The sequence below is a fragment of the Cebidichthys violaceus genome, unplaced genomic scaffold (assembly GCF_023349555.1).
Source record: "Cebidichthys violaceus isolate CVI_PGR_0920_01 unplaced genomic scaffold, fCebVio1.0.p SCAF_28, whole genome shotgun sequence".
Lineage (NCBI taxonomy): Eukaryota > Metazoa > Chordata > Actinopteri > Perciformes > Stichaeidae > Cebidichthys > Cebidichthys violaceus.
The window spans coordinates 4,366,359-4,387,118 of NW_027176461.1; the positions used below are offsets into that span (position 1 = coordinate 4,366,359).

General features: G+C 44.4%; 3 protein-coding genes across 4 annotated transcripts in view; 1 reads left to right on the forward strand and 2 right to left on the reverse strand.

Moving 5' to 3' along the window:
* Positions 1 to 2,318: 2,318 nt before the first annotated feature.
* On the forward strand, positions 2,319 to 9,681 carry zbtb42 (zinc finger and BTB domain containing 42). Of its 2 annotated transcripts, none has more exons than XM_068721792.1 (2): positions 2,319 to 2,458; positions 3,785 to 9,681. In XM_068721792.1, exon 2 carries the CDS (start codon positions 3,799 to 3,801, stop codon positions 5,392 to 5,394), a length of 1,596 nt encoding a protein of 531 aa, XP_068577893.1. In that variant the 5' UTR covers positions 2,319 to 2,458; positions 3,785 to 3,798; the 3' UTR covers positions 5,395 to 9,681. The 2 variants fall into 2 exon arrangements, with proteins under 2 accessions (XP_068577893.1, XP_068577892.1); XM_068721791.1 differs by lacking the exon at positions 2,319 to 2,458 and adding an exon at positions 3,290 to 3,422.
* Positions 9,682 to 13,911: 4,230 nt separating this feature from the next.
* Positions 13,912 to 17,098, reverse strand: siva1 (SIVA1, apoptosis-inducing factor). Its single transcript, XM_068721945.1, has 4 exons — positions 16,913 to 17,098; positions 16,369 to 16,542; positions 15,045 to 15,198; positions 13,912 to 14,137 (listed from the first exon to the last, which is right to left on the reverse strand). Exons 1-4 carry the CDS (start codon positions 17,031 to 17,033, stop codon positions 14,089 to 14,091), a joined length of 498 nt encoding a protein of 165 aa, XP_068578046.1. The 5' UTR covers positions 17,034 to 17,098; the 3' UTR covers positions 13,912 to 14,088.
* A 402-nt stretch (positions 17,099 to 17,500) lies between these two features.
* adss1 (adenylosuccinate synthase 1) overlaps positions 17,501 to 20,760 on the reverse strand; it is a 4,198-nt gene continuing 938 nt past the window's right edge. The window contains exons 2-13 of the mRNA XM_068721876.1: positions 20,405 to 20,507; positions 20,255 to 20,317; positions 20,106 to 20,156; positions 19,924 to 19,990; positions 19,707 to 19,814; positions 19,539 to 19,620; positions 19,326 to 19,452; positions 19,074 to 19,228; positions 18,368 to 18,492; positions 18,147 to 18,244; positions 17,901 to 18,050; positions 17,501 to 17,652 (exon numbers count right to left, since the gene is read on the reverse strand). Coding sequence (XP_068577977.1) covers positions 17,600 to 17,652; positions 17,901 to 18,050; positions 18,147 to 18,244; positions 18,368 to 18,492; positions 19,074 to 19,228; positions 19,326 to 19,452; positions 19,539 to 19,620; positions 19,707 to 19,814; positions 19,924 to 19,990; positions 20,106 to 20,156; positions 20,255 to 20,317; positions 20,405 to 20,507 — 1,182 coding nt within the window. The 3' untranslated portion in view covers positions 17,501 to 17,599. The remainder of the gene's footprint in view (positions 17,653 to 17,900; positions 18,051 to 18,146; positions 18,245 to 18,367; positions 18,493 to 19,073; positions 19,229 to 19,325; positions 19,453 to 19,538; positions 19,621 to 19,706; positions 19,815 to 19,923; positions 19,991 to 20,105; positions 20,157 to 20,254; positions 20,318 to 20,404; positions 20,508 to 20,760) is intronic.

Sequence of the window (20,760 nt, forward strand, 5' to 3'; positions counted from 1 at the left end):
CAATTTAGATAAGATTATTTAAAAAATCAATTAAAATGTGCAAGTATAGTGTTACTTTGTTAGGTCCAGCAGCTCAAATCTGTGGCATAAATGCAGTGTGCAACAGTGAATGCAGAACAGTAGCCCTACTGCACTGCATATATGTGTGTGTGTGTGTGTGTGTGTAAAAGCATGTAAAATACAAGAACAGATCACAATAGACAAATCACAAGGACAAATATAAAGGGATACTCATTTTATTCAACTGGAATAACAGCTGTTGTGATAATTCAACCTATATCTTGTAGAATATCGCCTGTCTGTCAGTCATTAAAAACTCATAATCTGCAGCCAAATATTGTTCAAATTCACAAAATCTCCTTTGACCATATCAAGATTTCCAATTGTTGGAATGGTGCAGCTGTAAAAAAAAAAAAAAAAAAAAAAAAAAAAAAAAAAAAAAAGTACACACAATGCAGTCATACGGTGTAGATATTATGACATAGCGGATTATAACAATGGGTGAATTGTATGTTGAGCTGTTTCAAGATGATTTTCAATGCTTGAGGACGCATTATAGAAGCATCCTCAGACAGACATCTGAAGCACAACTCAAGCCCACCCCTATGGTGAGACTTTGGTCCAGTGGGGAATGGATGTGGTTCAACTGTGGCTGGATGGCTGGCTGGTTGGCCGGTCAGGCTACACTGGAATGCGGGGTCTTTTGTTTGTCTGAGAGAGGAGTGGGTCAGGGGGAGAATGCCATTGATGATTGCAGAGAGGAAGAATGAACCTCCAGGAAGTGTTCTCTCTCTCTCCCTGCTCCCCCACTCTCCCACTCTCATTCTCTCTCCCTCTCTGTCTCTCTGTCTCTATCTTTTTCTGTGTGTGAGAACCTTCACCGTGCCGAGCCTCTCTCTCTGAGGCCGCGGTCCCCAGGCACAACCACTGCTTTGTCTTGCCTTGTGAACACACACCCCTCCTCTACTGGGTGCCTACGTTTGCCAGGGAAACACAGGGCCACTGCTCCTATTCTTATCCACATCGCTGCTCCTGCATGGATGGTGTGTGTGTGTGTGTGTGTGTGTGTGTGTGTGTGTGTGTGTGCTGAATGGCAAATTGTTTTTCATGTGGCACGCACATCTGATGCGTCAGTATAAACATTTATCTTACCGCCGTTTTGTCAAAACTAAGAAGTTATTCATCATTTTTTTGTTTGTTGCGCAACAGCAAATGCATGCGTTTAGACCAAATAAAGAGACTTTTTTTTATTTAGAGAGCATGACACTGTCTCATATATGATCATCTGGACATGACCAGAGTGCAGATACCCACCCTCTGTAACAGTAACAGCCAAACTAAAAATGGAATAAAGCGGTAAGTGGATAAGAATCTAGCTGGTGGCCCCTTCCGACCAGTGGCTGCCGCCTCCCGTCACATTGCTCATTCCCCTCTGTGTCAGAAGGCTGTGAGGAGCTGCAAATGGCTCTTTCAAAACACACGGCAGCTGGAACACAGGGCAAAGGTGACCAAAGCAGTTGGGGGAGCACAGCGAGGGACAGGAGGGTGGGGGGGGTGGGGGCACGAGATGAGCAGCTGCAACCTCGAGCCCCTGTGTCTCCGCTGTGCCACCATCTCTAGCTTTAACAATTAAAGAACAGACTCCGGAGACTGTGGTTGTTGTTTTTTTGACATACTCGACACAAATGTGTTACTTTTTTTTTTGTCCCCCCCCCCCCAAACGTGGTCCACATAAATCAGCATCCTACCTGTCTTCAGACAATTAAGGCTAAATAAGTCACAGCCAGGACCACGGTGTGGTCTCAGGAAACAAAGGCGCTGGATGATGTTGGTGCCAGGGAATTCCACAACCCAGGATTAGAGAGAACGGCTCTAAGAAAGTTCCCAATAGTCCACTGACCCTCCAAATTAACAAAGCATGATTCATAATTCTCTGTATCAGTTCACTTTCACAGATACCAGCTTCTTTCATCCACAGCAGGCATAAAACCACAGGCAACATTTCCAGCTTGCAAATGTACATTCTGGATTCATATATATAGATATATAAATATATCTATACATCAATCTAGATATATAGTATCCATACATATAGATATAGATAAAGATATAGATATACACGTTGCCATACGTGAACAGGACTTTTCACACTGAAAGTCCCGTTCATGGGACAGGTGTTTAAATAAGACAAGCCAATTGATGTTCCCAGTGTACTCTGCTACTTGCTGCCGCTGTGTGAATTCACGGAGTAGTACAGAACTTATTGTGGCCGCGCGATATCGCGAGACTTGTGCCATTATCAACCTGCTTGACACACAGCAGCGCTGAGTGCAGCCTGCCTTGCCAGGGTCGGACTGAAGCTCAAGAAACGACAAGGAGAAGCGAACATCTGGCCGCACATCATGAAAGGACGTCGGGGCTTCTAGGAAAGAACACGACGAACCGGGCGGACATAAATGTAAGTACGGCGTTTATGTGCTTTTGAAACGGAGAAAGCCAAAGTTAAAGAGTGTCCCCTCGCCGCTTCGTTCAGCGCAGTTGAGTTCCTCTGCTGTTTAAAAGGCTCCTAGCAATGCGTTTCCCAACACGGACATGGAGCTCAGTTTACTGCGCCCTTGGCTCTCCTGTATCCTCTACACTTTTCTGTCTGTTATTCAAATGTAACCGAACGCGCTGAATTACAGCCGATCCTCGCTGCACGTTCTTCTCGGCAGCATCAAACTTTAACATCTAATTCACTTGAGTTTTTATTTTATTTTCGTACAATCTGCCCCTTTTTCTCTGTTTTGGATTAACCCCTTTTTAAACAAATATTTCACAGTTGTGCGCGTGTGTCTGATGAGTGCGTAAGCGTTTTTTTTATTATTATCCACCGCGGTTTGTCGGCTGCAGTTTTTTTTCTTTTCTTTTGGTGATAAATTACCCGATGAATACAAAAAAAAGTTAGAAATGTAATCCTGTGACACTTATTAATCCACTTTTTTCTTCTTCATTTTGTACAAGTTGTGTGTGTAGTTTGGGCTGCGTCGCCCAGAGTTAACATATGGCATAAAAGGGGAGCACAGCTGGAGGTAACGTTTCCATTGCGGTGATGTCAGAGCAGCTGACTCCACAGCTTGCAGTGTAATTAGCAAACAGAGCACCAGTTTACTCACTCTGCACTGCTCTTATGTGTTGTTTTTTTTCACGTTAGCGTCCTTCCCCCCGATGGACGAGTCGCTAGCACTGCCGCGGTGCCGCTCGCTCGTTCTGTAAACGCCGCTGTTTTAGTGTGCGATCGGAAACGCGCCGGTGCGCCACTTTTTTTTTTTTTACTCTCTCTCTCGCAAATTTAGGAAGCTCGAGAAGTAATCTGACTACTACCTACCGAAAATCCTTTCGGTTGATCTGGAGAGCGGATCCGTTTGCTCCGTGATACATGGGTGGGTGAGCGCAGCGTAGCGTGTCCTGCACCACTGGAGAGAATGCAGGATTTCTGCTCTCAACTTGGACAAAGTTATTGATGTAGATCGTTTAGGGGACTTCTATCTTTCCGAATAAAGTTGATGAAATGCGTTTTATGAACTTGTATTTTAAAACACGTGCAGGTTTATTGTCTTGCATGTTTGATCATATACTTTTTTTTTTTTTTTTTTTTTTTTTTTAATAATTTGGCTGAAGTTATTCCTCACACTTTCTCTGCTTTTGGCCACGTCATGTCTGATAGGCGACGGCAGCTCCGCGGTGCCCTCTGAATGGCTTCATTTGGTTTATCCACTATCCTGTTTTTCCTGTTTTTCATCAGGTTATGAAGGAAGAATGGAGTTCCCAGACCATAGCCGCCAGTTGCTGCAGTGTCTGAGTCAGCAGCGTCACCAAGGTTTCCTCTGTGACTGCACTGTTCTTGTCGGGGAGGCTAAATTCAAAGCGCACAGAGCCGTGCTGGCCTCCTGCAGCATGTACTTCCATCTCTTCTACAGGGACCAGCTGGACAAAAGGGACGTTGTGCATCTCAACAGTGACATTGTGACAGCCCCGGCTTTCAGCCTGCTCCTTGAATTTATGTATGAGGGGAAGTTGGAATTCAGCTCTCTCCCGGTGGAGGATGTCCTGGCAGCAGCCAGTTACCTCCACATGTATGATATAGTGAAAGTGTGTAAAGGAAAGCTGAAAGATAAGGAACTCTCGTCTCTGGATGAAAAGATGAGCGAGGGTCTGGGGCTCAGCTGTCTGGACAGGGAAAATTCCTCTGAAGGCAAGCTGCACAGTAAGCAGCTCATCCGGCGACAGCCCCAGACACAGTCTCAGGGGCTTCACAGGGCCCCCCCGCCGGAGGAGTTTGACATGGACAACAGCAAAGTCAGGCTGGCTGTCACAGATTGTGATAGGTCTGCGCGGAGCAGGCAGAAGGCAAACGGTCACTCTGGCAGGTCCCCGGACCTTGTAGGTGTCAATTATTTGTCAGCAGAGGCCGAGCCCTGCGTCCAAACAGCTGGAAAAACAAAAGCTGATGTCAGTAGTTCCACCGTATCGCTGTCCCAGAGGTCCCGGGCTTCGGATGACATGGACTGTGCACTGGATTTGTCTTTCAAGCCTCTGTCTAGCAGAGATCCCTTACACCCCTCCTACGTCTCGGGACAGCTGGCCCTCGACAGCCAGCAGCAGGGCACTGAGCCACTTGTTAAAGACGAACACGACTTGCTGTCAGAGCAGGAGGACAGTGAGCCGATGAGCCCTGAGAGCCAGCGCTTTGGGAATAGTGCCAGGAGCTCAGTGGTGACAGGGTTCGCTGCCCTCTTCCCAGGCAACAACGGCTCCACAGCCGCCCTGCTCTCCCAGGAGGAGGACCTGATGGACGAGGAGGGGGAGGCCTGCCGAGGGAGGGAGGGCGCCCCGGGCAGGGAGGTGGAGGAGAGGAGGGGTAGGCTGCTGGGGGACAGCGAGGAGGAGGAGGAGGACGACTTGGCCTCCTCAGACATCTCCACCTCCAGCGGGGTGCTCCTGCCCCCGGGGCAACAGGTGTGCGTGTGCCCCCTCTGCAGTAAAGTCTTCCCCAGCCCCCATGTGCTGCAACTGCACCTCAGCTCCCACTTCCGCGAGAAGGACGGCGCTCGCTCCAAGTTGTCCCCCGACGGCTCGGTCCCCACCTGCATGCAGTGCAACAAGACCTTCTCCTGCATGTACACCCTTAAGCGCCACGAGCGCACGCACTCTGGCGAGAAGCCATACACCTGTGGCCAGTGTGGCAAGAGCTTCCAGTACTCCCATAACTTGAGTCGGCACGCTGTAGTTCACACACGCGAGAAGCCTCACGCTTGTAAGTGGTGCGAGCGGCGCTTCACCCAGTCCGGGGACCTCTACCGCCACATCAGGAAGTTTCACTGTGGCCTTGTCAAGACTCTCGCCATTGGATAAAACGCCTCTCACCAGTGCCAGGACATCAGACCGAATGTCTTTTTCATACACTGAATACTACTACTGAACACTTTCCACATTAGTACACACATGTTGGGCAGTTCGTTGGAGACGCATCTCTTTGGATTCTACCCCACGTGGCATTTTCTCAAGTCAAAGTTGTAGCTACCTTTTTTTTTTTTTTTTTTTTTTTTTTTTAAACTGGAGCTGTTCTCTGTGCTGGACTGTGTCACAGGCATGTGTGACGGTCAGAGGCAGAAAGGTGAAGGTGGATAAACATGGGTGCTGTGAAACCCAAGCTGGATCTGTGTCAACGAAGGCGAACAAATCAGATGATGCACTTGTTTGTTTCTGTCAATCTGTTGAGTTTATTTGAAGAGTCTATTTGCTGAAAGGAAAAAAAGAAAGAAAAAAAAGCGTCCCATGTTCATAATGGGTGATAGCTAATGCTAACACATGTTAATACAATCGTAAGATGTGAGTGAGATTTTTATTTGTGCACATGGGAGATCAGAACCGTCCTTAAGTAGCAATATATGATTTTTTTTAACTCCTACATTATTATTATTATTATTATTATTATTATTATTATTTATTTTTTGGTATTTGTCTAGTCCTTAACAAGTAAACTATCATAAGGCAGCAAAACTAATGAAGTTTGACTACTGGAAGTATAACTATTTTCTTTCATGGAAGTAGAATTTTTGTTTGGTTGAAATGAAGTTGGGTTCAGATTTATGTTTATAACAAGAGGCAAGCAGACCATCATATCACCATATTTCTTTTTTTTTTTGTTGCCTGGCGTTGAGCTACCAGCTCTTTAGTTGTTAATGTGAGTGAGCACATATCGATGGAATGGCCCTCTAATTTGCTACTTAAAAATAAGTTCTATAATCATAGGAGGGCTGGAGAGTAGTTAAAAGCTAATGCCTGTAACACTGGTGCCTACTGAAATTCTTAACACTTCACCTAGTGTACTTACTTAAACAAGAATGAGATATCACTATGCCTTCTTGTAAAAAAAAAAAAAATTTAAAAATTTAAAAAAGAGGGAGTTTCCAGGCCTTTTTAAAAGAATCTGGATTAAACTCCACATACCAGGTGGTAACAAAGGTAATGATCTACTCTGGAATCCACGAGTGTCCTTAATTGAACAATTTACAAGAATGCAATTAAAGTACGTTCATCAAGGTCTCGTCAATTAAATGTTTCTTTACTCGTTTGGGTTGAAAGCAAATGGTTGCCGGTAAATTCCGTTGTTATTTCCTGGTATGGCGTAAAAGAAGGGTACACTGACTGGCATGGTGTTGAGGCCACGCCCTCAGCAGGGAGGGAGAGAGAGAGAGAGAGAGAGAGAGAGACAGGTGGATATCGTTCAGTACCTGGTTGGTCATCAAAGCTGTGCTCCACCTGCCATTCGGCTGAATCCACTGACTTTTCCTCCCTTTTTTTGAATTAACCTCGTCACATCGTCATACCTTCTTACTGTACTTGTATATGTTACTACTGATGTCCTGGAAGGAAATGGATTTCGTCTGCCCGTTCACATAGATGCTATCTGGGTGTAGCACTAAAAGTTCATAATACTTGTCTAATCTGTCCTGAGAAGACTTGATCCGAATATATTTATTAGTTTGACTTGGTTCAGGGTTTACTGTAGGTGTACTACTTTATTTCTATAAGCTTGAGAGACGTTGCGTCTTGCCTAGCGATCTTGGTACTCATTAACTGGTGTTGGGGCTGTCTGTTCATTTTATTTTATTTTTTTCTCTGTGCAAATCGAGTTACTGTAATTGTATTTTAATATGCCGTGTAGAAATCTCTACGGAGCGTTCAAGGTTTGTCACATGGAGCATAGAGAAGCACTTGTTTTTTTTTAGCATGCATATAGTTTCAACACTATTGTCTAGGCTGCTATTTCTTACTATATGTATATTTAATGTAAATATATATTCTATTTATCAAACTGTTTTGTTGTTACAACACATGTAAGGCGGAGAGAGCCGGGTGTCTTATTAAGGCTGCAGTCTCTTAAAGTGTCACATCTTCCCCGGGGACTTTGGTTCCTTCTCCGTATTCAAGACTTTTGATTGGACTCACTACAAATCAGAAACGGTTAACGCGGCTCAGGCTGCCGTTCTGCCGCAGGAAACACTTGTTCGCGAGCGCAGCCCCGCCGATAGGGCATCGGTTAGTGGCTACCTATAGAAAGGAGACAATACAGGCATTGTTTCCTCCCACACCACCAAATCCCAGGTAGTTCTCAAGGGTTCATTGTGTACGTCTCTGCTAGCTGCGGGGAGAGAAGGCAGCGCAAGCCTCTCTTTGCACTTTTCTGTCTTGAATGGAGGCACTGGAATGTGAGAAATGTATTTAGCAAAGGGAGACCAAGGACACTGTAAACAGGTGTATTGTTTGGAGGCATCCAAGAACAGCCCCCCCCCCACCCCCCCCCCCCACCCCCTTCCTTCCCAACATGCAGTAGATAAATGCTTCATTGTTCCTCGACATGGAGGAGATACCACGGTGATTTGATTGCACATACATCAAGAGAATATCAGAGTTATCACAGTATTGTTTTTCCAAGTACTAGAGCTAGGAAAAAAAAAAAAAAAGCAGTTGGTGACTGTGACGATGCAGGTGAAATGTAGGTGTTGCGTATCCATTTCAGGTTTGGCGCACCCGAAGGTGTTTCTCTTTCTGTTTTTGTTTTTCCCTTCATGTTTAATCACCAAGACTTCTTTCAGGACACAGAAATGAATTCACACGTGATTTCTCAGCATTTTTTTTTTTTTTTTTTTTTTTTTGCAACGGAGGAGCTCAAGTCGAAGTACGAGTCAAAGCGTTTCTCTCAGAATTACCGCAGTCTGTGTTCATCCCGCTCCCTGACCTGAAGTCAGCGATGTGGCCGCTTGAATGAATGAGGCTTGTGTGTAATTTTACAAGAAACGCGATACGGCTCCCTGTAAACTTGCGCAAACCTTCCTGCCGTTCACATGCCCTGAGAGTTTAATCACTTTAAGAACAATTTCAGATGCGTAGCTGTTGCATAGTGTTAGTAATGTTCATTTCAATCAGAACGCACAGGAATGTAGATTTTCTCACTTGTTTTTAAGGTACGTTTCTTATGTGGTTGCAAATTAAATTGCTTGATTCTCTAATGTACATATGTACAGAGGTAGAAGAAAAGAAAACTAACTTTATGTGACGATTTTTTTTCTTCTTTTTATTGTTTGCAGTCTTTATTTATACCTCCAGAATGATCACCAAACGTGCCTTGTAGACACACGAACAGGTGTTGCATCTGGAGAAGCCCGTTTTCTACACTGTACGTATTTGCCCTCGACTGTGGTTTAAAGGTCACGTCACAGCGACAGTAGCCCACTGAAGTGATTCACAACTGTTGTTCCTGTTTTTTTTTTGTTTGTTTTTTTCTCCATCATGTCAGAAATCAGACAAAATAAAAGTTTCAAGTCCATTTCTTTTTTTGCTGCTTTGCGAGAGATTACATTTGAGATTACGTTGACCATTTCTGTTCATGTGAATATATCCGTTTTCAAGGTGTTCAACTGAAGAAAAGCATTTTTTTTTTTTTTTTTTTTTTTGTGATTTGGTTTTCTTAGTTGCCAATGCTACTGGGAGCTAACAGTCTGTTCCTTTAGTTAATGTCACTGTTGAATGTGAAACACTGAGATTTTGATTGTTGACTACTATGGAAACAGCGCTACTCTTGATTGAGGGCTATGTTTGCCTAACTCATGCTGTATGATCTTGAAGTCTAAAAAAAAAAAAAGAAAAAAGAAAACGACTTTATTGATACTGGAATTGTGTCCTCTGCAGGTTACAACTGTGAAATTGTGTATAATCATGAGAAAATATTTATTATTGCATTTGCTTCTTGTGCAACATTTGACTGTCTCAGTTTTAATTTGGTTTAAAAAAAAAAGAAAAAAAAAAAGCTTCTAAATGTTGAACGAGAAATCTTTTTAATAGAATTTGTAGAAGTGCCATTTAGAATTTAATATAATTTTTTAATAATAAAGGTATATTTTATAGTAATCAATTGCTTCAGTGTTAGTGGTGTAGAGATTAGAGGACAATCTTTATGCAGAATTGACATTGCTTAGATATTGAGGCAATTTACTTTTGATCTATAACTGTCTGTGCATTTTCTTTGTTTGCGCTTTTGGAGTGTGCTTGTGTGCGTGTGCTGTGGAAATGTGACAATCTTGATTTAGGTCTTTCTTAAGATTATGCATAGAATTAAATGGAACAACTTTCTCTCTATCGTGTGGATTTCATTCATTCGCTATACTTCTGTGCACTCACGCTGCTTTTCACACGTATCGATGTCAGACAAAACAGCAGTCAAAGTAAAGTAAAGTAAAGTAAACTCTGACACACTTAACAACAAAAGAACCTTGTAGAAGAGCAGCAGCAACAATCAGCCAGATAGCAATTGTGTGGGCAGCGCTGCAGTGTGTACAGAGACAACAGAAAGTGATAATACTGCTGGTCTTACAGGCCCGATCCCTGTGAAACCATAAACTCCGCTCAAGGACGGAGCAATTTCAAGATGGGCTCCCATTGTCCCTGACCTGTTGCCAATACTCTCCAAAAAAGATAAACTGCGGGTAACAAAGCCAGCTGACTTTGTTCTGTAATTATTACTAAAACTTGATTATATCTGCTACACACACACACACACACACACACACACACACACACACACACACACACACACACACACACACACACACACACACACATCTATTTGTAAGTAAACAAACATGTGTCAGCTTGAGCGCTTCATGCCAATTCACTGGACATATACAATGGCGAGAACTTTTAATTATTTCCCCGCTGCACCATGAAAGAAATCCAGCTGCTCTGCTACGTGATCCCAATGGGGATGTGCTGCGGTTCCCACCCCCCCCACCCCCAATCCCCGCTCACCCATTCTGGGAACGCCATAGAGACAAGGGCCGCATCCAACTGCCCCTGCCCCCCCCATCCATCCTACCTCCACCCCCACAGACCCCGAAAACCCGCCGGCCCCAAAACGCGGCCTCATCCCACCGCTCTATTGTGTGCGTGGGTAGTCGCTCAGCCGGGCTATTGTCTGGCCCAGCTCCCCAGCACGTACTTTATGCACAAACAGACGACACAGCGGCGCTAGCCAGGCAGCTCCGACATAAAGAAAACAATGTCCTCCCAAGATCATTCATAAACACCCTGAACAGCCAGCTCACAGTAAATAAGGGCCCACTGCAACGCCGCGGCCACCCCTCGCACTGTAAACATCCACAGCAGCTCGCTGGCACCGACTCACATCTGCCGAACGGGATCGAGGGCTTAGGCTGCCCGGTTGTGTGCGCTTTTCTTATGGACCCAAACCTTCACATGGAAAGCAGGGGCCATGTGATCGGGCTTAGCTGCAGGGTGACGAGCTGGGATATGTGCAATGTAACTCCATGGTGTAATAAAGCATTCCTCTCTCAGAGGCTCAAAGCCGGGCTCATTTGGCTGCGAGAGGTTTTGTGTGTGTGTGTGTGTGTGTGTGTGTGTGTGTTTAGAGGTACTTGAGAGAAGTTGAGAGGAAAGTTGTAAGTGTCCACCACCAAGGCCAGCGGTGGGAGCCCTTGACCTCTGAAGGGACGGACTGCCAGGGACAGCTGGTGTGGCCTGTTTTTATTTATTTATTTCTTAACAAAAGACAGGTGGTCACACTTGAAAAGGGCACACAAACACAGTCACACATGCGCTTGTGTACAGACAATGCACACGCACACGCACACACACACACACACACACACACACACACACGGGTAGTTTTCTTTTTCTCTCTCTGTATGAACACACATGCATATGGTTAACATCCACTTAATTTTGGAGGAGCAATTCTTTTGACTTTCAGAATAATAATTTAATTCCCAGTTAATAATATAATAGTCTGGTGTAATAAGTGACCATTATTGCCAAACTTTTAAGGCTTCATCCACATTTGAAGCAGCATTTATGTTCTCAGCCGCCATCTGAAGCTACAACCTGAACTGTTTATATACACCACACATCGATTGCTACAAGTGCATAAATACATATCAACTAGTGCCCTCACACTGGGTTCGCCTTTTTTGGAGTGTGACAGTGCCAAGACAGTGTGTCCTTGGTCCACTGTACAGCTGTCACTTACTCACACTCGTTGACGCATATTTATAGCAGCAGCATCACTGGGCTTGACGCTCGCCACACTCAGACCACAGCTGGTCCCCCACAAGAATGGGTGAAAGACAAAGCCACGTGCTCCCGCTGGCCGACTGCAGTTGGTCCTGTCTGGAGCGCCGTGGGTGATTATGTGGCCCCCTTCTCCTTGCAGACACCCAGTCCATACATGCACCAGGGAGGAGATGATGAGGATTCGTGGAGGGAGGGAGGGAGGGAGGGAGGGAAGGGGGCACACTGTGACCTTTTTTTTTTTCCTTCTTCTTCTTCTTCTTCTTCTTCTTTGAATGTCACGGATGGGGATGTGCTGAAAACCTTGACAGCTGCACTTGAAGGTACATAAACACATCATTATGGAGTTAACAGAGAGCAGCGGGGAGAAGGGGACCACGCATCAGCATCCTTCTCTCCAACAAGTTCAAAATGAATATAATAAATATTTTTGGACAGACAGACGAGTCGTGCCCAAACCACTGTAATATTCAGGTGAACACTGTAATATCTTTTCTACTCATCATTTTTCAGATTTGGGAGAGATACAACACAGTAGAGACCTACAGTATATCACCAATGTTATTAGTATTGAGGCAACAGCTGAGGGAATAGTGAATGAATCATGAGATTGTGTTCTTTTGGAGACAACACCCCCCCCCCCCCCCCCCCCCCCTCCACCGTCATGCATTACATCACTTCCTTTCTTCTAGGTTATTAAGCCTACTAAAGGGAGGTTTGATGCAACGATGCATCGCAGGAAATCGGCTCGAACAGCTGGGTAATGAAGTTACTTTTAGACCGGGCTTTGGATACTTTTGGGTCACTCGGACTCATTATTCCTAACTCAGCTGGTTTAAGACAAACTCATGTTGCAGGTCAAGAAGGACCAGGGGGGGGACGCTGGAGGAGAGACAAGAGGCGACTTTCTTTTCTCTGACAATAGGTGTGTCCACGGACAAAATGTTCAAACATGTACTGGGTTTGTTAGGCGAAACAATACATTTACAGTGAGTTTAAAAGTGCACGTCTTAGCTCTACCTCAATAAAAAACATATTAGGCTGTACTACTTCAGAGATATTTCAAACGGTCACTAGTAATTTCAACATACAATAAATATTATACACTTTGTTGGAAAAGTTGTGGTTTACTTGTCGATTTGATTTTAAATAAAATGTTAAACTCTAACATTTAAGAAGCAGGAAATTGCAAATATGTTGAGAATTGACTTTACTTAAACCCTTAATTTTGCCAATTGACAGTTTTGATGGTTTCACATAAAATTACTATTAATTGGCTCAAAACACTCCCTTCAGAGTTATGGACATCCAGGTTGACTTTCACGAGTCAAGGATTGTTGTATCTTCAATAAAAGCACACAAATAATATATAAATGTCTTTTATGTCCACCTCAGAGTTCCTTAAAGCCTTATCAAGAAATGTGCAGACAACTTGACGCCTTGCCTGCCAGCAGCTGTCTGTTCATTCAGCCGGAAATCAAGCGGTGCCCTCGAACACCAACTGCAGAGCTCCCCAAAGACCGGAACCACAACTGGCCTGCTGAGCACGGGATGTGTGACTCAACAGCTCAGAGGCACACTCGCAATGAGCTCCAGGAAGTGCACTGATCCAAGCCAATATCCAACACCATCTCACGTGATTGACTTCTATAAAAAGGCAGTGTTCAGGACTTCGGCCACCAAGAACAATTACTCACAGTGGATAATGCCTGACCCTGAAACCAGTCATCATCAGTGACGAGCCTCAGCCAAGAGAAAGTGACGACTGCGCCGCAAGGTCATGTCCAGGAGGGGTAATTGCAGCCGAACGGTCTGCAGCAAAGCCCTGGTTCTGTTCAACCTCTGGGTCGTCTTGTTTCAATAAATATATTTGATAGCCGATCTCCAAGGTCAGTCCAGAGAGGCTGGATTGGAATTATGTTTCCATTGCAAAGACAAAACTTCTATACTATATCTATAAAGTGTGCTTCTTTAACATACGGAGACGAACGAGTTCCTCCGGCGAGGAGGCAGGGTTCCAGTACGATGCTGAACGTGGCCCAGTCTGAAAAGGAACCCGCCCCACAGCAGAGTCCTTGAAGTGTGCTGCCACCTGCTGATGCATCTACAACACATGAAGACAGTTGGCTAACCTTTTAGCTAATTGGCCGATTTCTGTTCAGACAATCCAATTTTGATTCCTGCATTATTCAACAGCCTGTTATTAACTATTACTCTCCTTTAATTAATCAAAATACATACTGTGGCTGTATTTAAAAAAGGTGCACTGAATGGATCACAACATTCAACCGTATATGAAAGTTTATTTAGGAATGCAATACATATATATACACAAACACAAGAAAACATTTGGATTACATAAAAATAAAATCACAGGTATAAAATGCAGTCTTAGAAATATCATGAGAGGCAACAATTATGTTCAAGCATAAACTCCTGATCCGTCCGTCGGTCTTCTTTTTACGTCGAGCAACTGCAGCACAGTACTTCATCGTATTGCCCGCTGTAACTGTGGAACACAAAAAAAACACGACATTAAAATGGTTAATATTTTGTATTAAAAAAAAAATGTACATTTGTCTCACCATTCTACGCACTCATTGTGAGGTCCAGGTTCAGACTTTTTTTTAACGGTGGAAAAGGAGGACCCGGATGTTGAACCACCAACTCTGAGTAACGGCAGACCTGCTCTACCACCTTAGCTACAGCCGCAAAATACGATATGCAAAGCAAGGCAGACCATTTCTTTTGCACCAACGGAAAACTTTGGGCCTACATTTTAAGCAATGATGTTGGATCCTGCTCTGACAAACTGATATATAAAATGTTCAACAGATCGCTGCTTTACTAAAATAGCTCTTGTACCAAGGCGCCCCCACCAAAAGTTCTTTGACTTATTTTAAGCATCAAAATCTGCAAACTCACCATGTTGGCTTGTAAGGTGGCTGTAACAGTGCGTAGTTTGTTTCTTCAGACTCAAAAAGATGAATGAGCAGCCGTTTTCCTTCCGACCTCTGTTGCTTTTTGATGTCTTAACATCCAGAGAATCCCCTTTCAGAGAGTTCTGCTCTTACCGGCCAAAACGGATTAGAACCCAACAAGGGTCAGGGTTGAGTTGGGTCATGGCCCGAGATATTCAAGTACTCATTTTGTCAAATACAATAAATTTACAGGACTTTTTCGGTCCAGTGGCATTGATGCACACAACCCTTCAGTACAGATGAGAAACAGCTGCACCCCACGCCTCATATCAACACGTCTTTAATGCCAAAAGTAATTGATTTTCCAAGTGAAACCTAATTAACCTCGGAGTGAACAGTCTGTGTTTTTATAGGATCTTTGAAGCTGGGACAACAAGAAAAAAAGATTACAGCTGGATTCTGGATTCCTAGAGATGCCCCTAGGTTTGGACTTACTCTATGATGGTGCAGACGGAGCAGCAGAGGCTGGAGCAGCAGGAGCACTGACGGGTGCAGGAGGGGCAGGCTAGGCGGTCGCATTGGGAGCATGGCGTCCTGGAGCCCTGGCTTTTCTGACACACACAGCAGCATGTGAGAGCCACTGGTGAACCTAGACACACAACAAACACAAACGTGACCAAAAATGAGCCTCCAAATCTGTGACACAACCCTGACATCTGCTGGTGAAAAGCATGAACTGACTCAGCCATAAGAAAACGTGACCACAGCACATTTAGCATGCATTCGATAGCCTGTGAACCCATCTTTGAATAATACAGTTTTGGTGCAATCTTTTTTCCTGTTCATACTGGCCACAAACACATCCAAATCAAAAGGTTGTTTCTTCACAGTTATTTTAGGATTAAATTCCCTCGTTGTGCTTCACCAAACTGTGTTTCTGTGCCGAGCTGTGCTGGAGGGGTAGTAACAGTTGGATTTCTTTGTGCTAAAAATACAGTAAGATACCCACTTGATTATTCATATTCATGCAGCTGAAGCCTCACAGTAGCTGAACTTTGGCCCGAAGAAGATCCAAGTAGGATTGAAACGTCATCATTTAACTTTTGTGGCGTGGAGGCTTTTTCTTTATTGACGCCGTTTTCTGAATGCCTTGCACTTAAATAACTGTGGCTTTTGTACCCTGTTAGATTAATTTAAATTGCTTCAGGAAGGGATCACCAATATCAGTATTCAGTATCATATTAAGATCAATCCCATGTTTTCCCATTGTGGTTAGTAGACAACCTGTACTGTACTGAAGCCTGCTGAACGCACCCTCAGTTTTGGACTTTGTGAGGTCTTGTTAAGGGAGGAGCAGGTTCAGAGAGAGCTTCAGGTACCCCATACGCTGCACGATTATCGGTTGCGTCAGCGTGCTTTGGAGGACCAAGCTAGTGCTATTGAAGGCTTTATGTCAGTGACTATCATCTGCCCCTTTATAGACCGTGGAACAGGCCAGACTCCGTCTACCCTATACATGTTCTGTGTGTATAACGAGGAGGGAGCTACAACGACATTTCATGCAATCCTGTATTGAATATGACAAGAACAAATCCTTGAACTAGATGGATGAATTGTTGGCTGACTACTGTCTGATTGTTGACACACGCATTGCCAATGGCGTTTGAGAAACATAATAAGATCCTGTTATTTGACACACCAGAAGAGATGTGTAATTTTATCTTTCAGTGTTGTCATTGCTGGCTGCGACAACACATTTCGCTCTAAATACACCTGGAGTGTAGCCATCCCGTCACCTGCTCGTCCGTTTTCGGCTCACCTTGCACAGCGTTTGCTCTCGTCAGTCTCCCATCGTGTCCAATCAGTGTCTGTCCTCTCAGCAGAGACTGGCTGCACGCACCAGTCTCCGTGGGTTCGATGGACCGCTCCTCTCCGGTCCACAGTGTGCCCATCACAGCCCTGGCACCGCTGAAGAGCAAGTTCTTCGTCTTTGCTGTGAAACAAGGAACCCACTCTTTAGTTAGATGACACGTGACCGCCCGAGAAGCTGATGTTTACGGCCCATTAAAGCCAGTAGGACCGTATTGTGGTAGTTCAGAGGCCAGCTGGAAGTAGCGGCCACCGAACCATGACTGTTATTTGGCAGCCGCTACAACGTTACTCACCGTAATGCGTTTAATGTCAACAGGCCCAACTAATGCGACCACGTGACACGTAGTCGTTACAGAAACATGAACACATGCACAAAAAGTGGCCCACGCGACTGTTTTATAGTTGTATATAACGTTAGGGGAATCCTGCGAAGCAAACAACCAGCTCAATGTGCGCAACGACGAAGCTAGCGCGAGCTAACACCCACTTACCGTATATTTCTTGCCTGTATTTGTTCCCAAACACGCCATAATTACTCAGCTCCTGTTGTCCGACGTGTATTTTGTATTGAGAGGAGAAGGTTTCCGGAAAAGGACACGCTCGTTTCGGCATTTTCTCTGCAAATAACTACCGACGTGCTGCTAGTGACTTCTACACTAGTTTGTTGCGGGAAAACTGCAACGGAGACGGCAACGAACCAATCACACGCCTCCTTTATGGCCACATGAAAGCCACGAGCCAATCCGATAACGATTATTCTGTCACGTGATGTTTGGTCGTCTATTAAACTTTACCCACACGGTGCTGCCTTCATGGGCGGCCACGAATTTTGTAATTTATCTTTTCAATTCCAGAAATGAAAAGCTGGAGATCGGTGGAGTAAATGGGCACAGCATGATTACAACGGAGGACAGAAAGTAATTCAAAGTCTGAAAGAATGCGTGCTACTCTTTTCATCATATTGATAAATGGTTGATATTTCTCTCTCTTGATTAATTGTCTTAAAGTAATGATCGACACTGTCCCAGCTGTGCATGGTTTTCCTGGGCTATTGCATCAACAAACATAGACGACACTGCTCAAAGGTAACATGTATTGTTTATTAACCAATGAGGAGAAAATCTGTTTAGATGATGCAAAGATGCCACATCCTCTGTGCTCCTGTCAAAGGTTTCCCTTTAGAACATCTGGATCATGCACTCCCTGGACTTTCCAACACCAACCCACTTGACTAAAAGAGACAAAGAAACAGAGAGAAAGATTAGAAAAGTTGACCAAACTGTAGAAGTCATAACAAACCATATTGCTCTTTTTGATAAGTGTAACAGTGCCACCTAAAGGATATCACGCAGTTTCTGCATTCCTTCTGTATTTTGATTTGGAGGCCTTCATGAGAAGTTGCTCTATTTTCCATTTGTTTGTGTGTTCTGCAAAGTAAGACTTGAAATATGTAAGTTTGTTATTTTGTGTCAAACATACTGGGAACTCCAATGTGGTTCTCAATGAAGTGGATGTAGTTTTGTGCCTTGGCTGGGAGGTCGTTCCACTTCCTGGCTGCAGACGTGTCCGTCTTCCAACCGGGGAAGGTCTCGTACTCAACCTCCACTTTGTGCAAAACGTCCATGTTGGCTGTTATTGAAAGCAATACATGATTACCAATCTTTAAATGAAAGCAGGATGGGTTTATGATATTCATTCTACATACAGTTTCTTCTGTTAAATTACCTGGGAAATGGGGAATTCTTTTCCCATTGACTTTGTAGGCGACTCCGACTTTAATTTCATCCACCACATCCAGAATGTCAAGTTTTGTCAAAGCAATGCTGTTGGACGGGTGACATGTCATAGGAGAACTGTTTAACGTGTGCCGATCATTATTATAACGGGATTTTTACGACGGTGCAGAACACGAAACCCCCGACGATTTGACTGTTCCAGCCACTCACCCGGTGAAGCCATTAATCATATGAGCGTATCTCACAATGACAAGATCCAACCAGCCGCAACGCCGCTTCCTTCCTGTGGTTACACCCACCTCGTGACCCCTCGTCTGCAGCAGCTCTCCTACTGCCTACGGTAAACATGGGGAACAACGGCCCTATTTGTTACTTTGTCATTCATGAATTTAAACGATGTTGGGCATTGAATAAATTCTACAGAAACCAAAAAATGTGCAATCACTACACTTGTTACAAACACAGCTGAGTACAATAAAACATGGGCTGGGGGGGGGGGATTAAGTTTAGGTTTTTTTTTAAAGTATGTATTTTCAGCTCCTGTGACAGGTAACATAACCCAGCTCACACAGTAAATATATCCTGAACCCGGACTCTGGCCCTAAATTTATCCCTGTGAACATATGACCTGCATAAGAAGTAAAGAGCGTTTGAACCCGTGTCTCACAAAAATTTGACAGCTGCACTCAGGCAGAGAACTCCATCCCCTCCTCCTCCCCCTTCCACCAGCCCCGCTGCCCGTGTGTCAGCCACATGATCACATTCACACTGTACATGTCAAGCTTAATATCAGCGAGTTACATAACATGTCACGTTTTCTCTTCTTCAGACAAAGACGAAGGCCGAGAAAGCCAAGCGCCTGTGACAACGTGCCAGTAATCGCACAGATTTCCTTTCGGTAACATGGAGGTCTTACGTTGAGTTGTTCTGTGGGGAATGCTCCGATTCCCACTCTGGTAGTGTAGGCCTTTGATACTCCAAAAACATCGCCGATGTTCAGCGGAGGGATGCCAAGACCAGTGCACGCCCCGCCCACAGTGCAGTTTGATGATGTCACAAAAGGGTATGTGCCTTTAGAGAAAAAATGTATAGGGTTATGTCACTGAGATCAACAAAAAAAAACACATGTACAATAGAAATAAAATACAAATATTGTAAATCAAAATACCAAAGTCAATGTCAAGGAGAGCTGCATTGGCCCCTTCCACCAAAATTTTCTTTGGAGATCCATGAAGAGCTTCATACATGTAATAGACTCCGTCTCTCACCATCGGCCGCAATCTCTCAGAGTATTCCTGCACAAAACCAAGGAAAACAAAAAACGGGATTAGTTGATGTTGGGAATGACCATGATTCATCACTTTCGTAATAATCAGTTTACCTTGAGTTTTTTCAATTGGTCCTCAACGTCAACTGTCAAGGCTGGGTACATAGACTGATACTGGCGGACGAGGTTCTTGAATCTGAAAGGAAAGGAAATCGCGAATGATGCCGCAACCGTTCGTCGCGGCATCAGTCTTGGCGTTTGGCATATTAATACGGTCCCTACCTCATAGAGAAGTCCTTAAAGTCACCCAGGAGGTCACATACGCGTAGGCCGGTGCGAGCTGCTTTGCTGGAGTATGCGGGTCCAATGCCTTTCTTGGTTGTTCCAATGCTGAAACACAAGCCAAAGGGAGGGATTGTAAAACAACGTATGGAATCAAAGTAGATTTGTACCGACTATAGTGTCAAACGCTGGCAGGTCTGTCCGCCGCTATCCTTACTTCTTTCCTTCTTGTGCTTGCCTCTCAGTCTCCTGTAAACCATCGACTACCTGGTGGAAGTCAAACACTGCGGAGAGACAGCAAACAAGGCCTCACACCCTTAAACATGGATCGATCGATTGATGATTTATTCAGGCTGTACTCATTTGAATAAAGTAAACCACTCGAAGCAATGTACATACCAAGGTGAGCTCTGTCTGAGACAATTAGTCTCTTCTCCCAGCCTTTCAGACCTGGTCAAAGGACAGAAAGGACATCTATGTGAGTACACACTAAACCTAATTTACACTAGTGCATTATGTGTAAAGAGCATTCTTTTCTCTTAAAATACCTTTCTTTTCATTTTTATCGCCTTCTTCAAACAGGCCAGGTAGATGTATGACCACTCCATTGCCTACAAGAGCAGAGGAAGAGGAACATGTGACTGCGCTAATATTCTCCACCATGCTGTCTCAACAAAGCTGAATATTTAAGGCGTTACCGATGAGGGAGATGCTTTTGGAGTTGATGATTCCACTGGGGAGAAGGTGGAAGTCATACTCCTTGCCGTCCACTACCACCGTGTGTCCTGCATTGTTGCCCCCCTGTAAATCCAAGCAGGGCACATATTGTGACGCGATAGTTCACACCGTCTTGTTTTAATGACGATATGATTAAATACGGTACGACGTTAACACCCAAGACAAACCAGAGAAAAACATTCCAGCCACACGTCTCATATTTTCGTGAGACGGCGATAAGCCACCCTCTTCCCAATTCACTGAGCTTATCCAGCACCCATTTTAACAGACTTGGCTGGTGCTGGTGGATCCACCACTCTGTCCGGCCTGGCTAAGT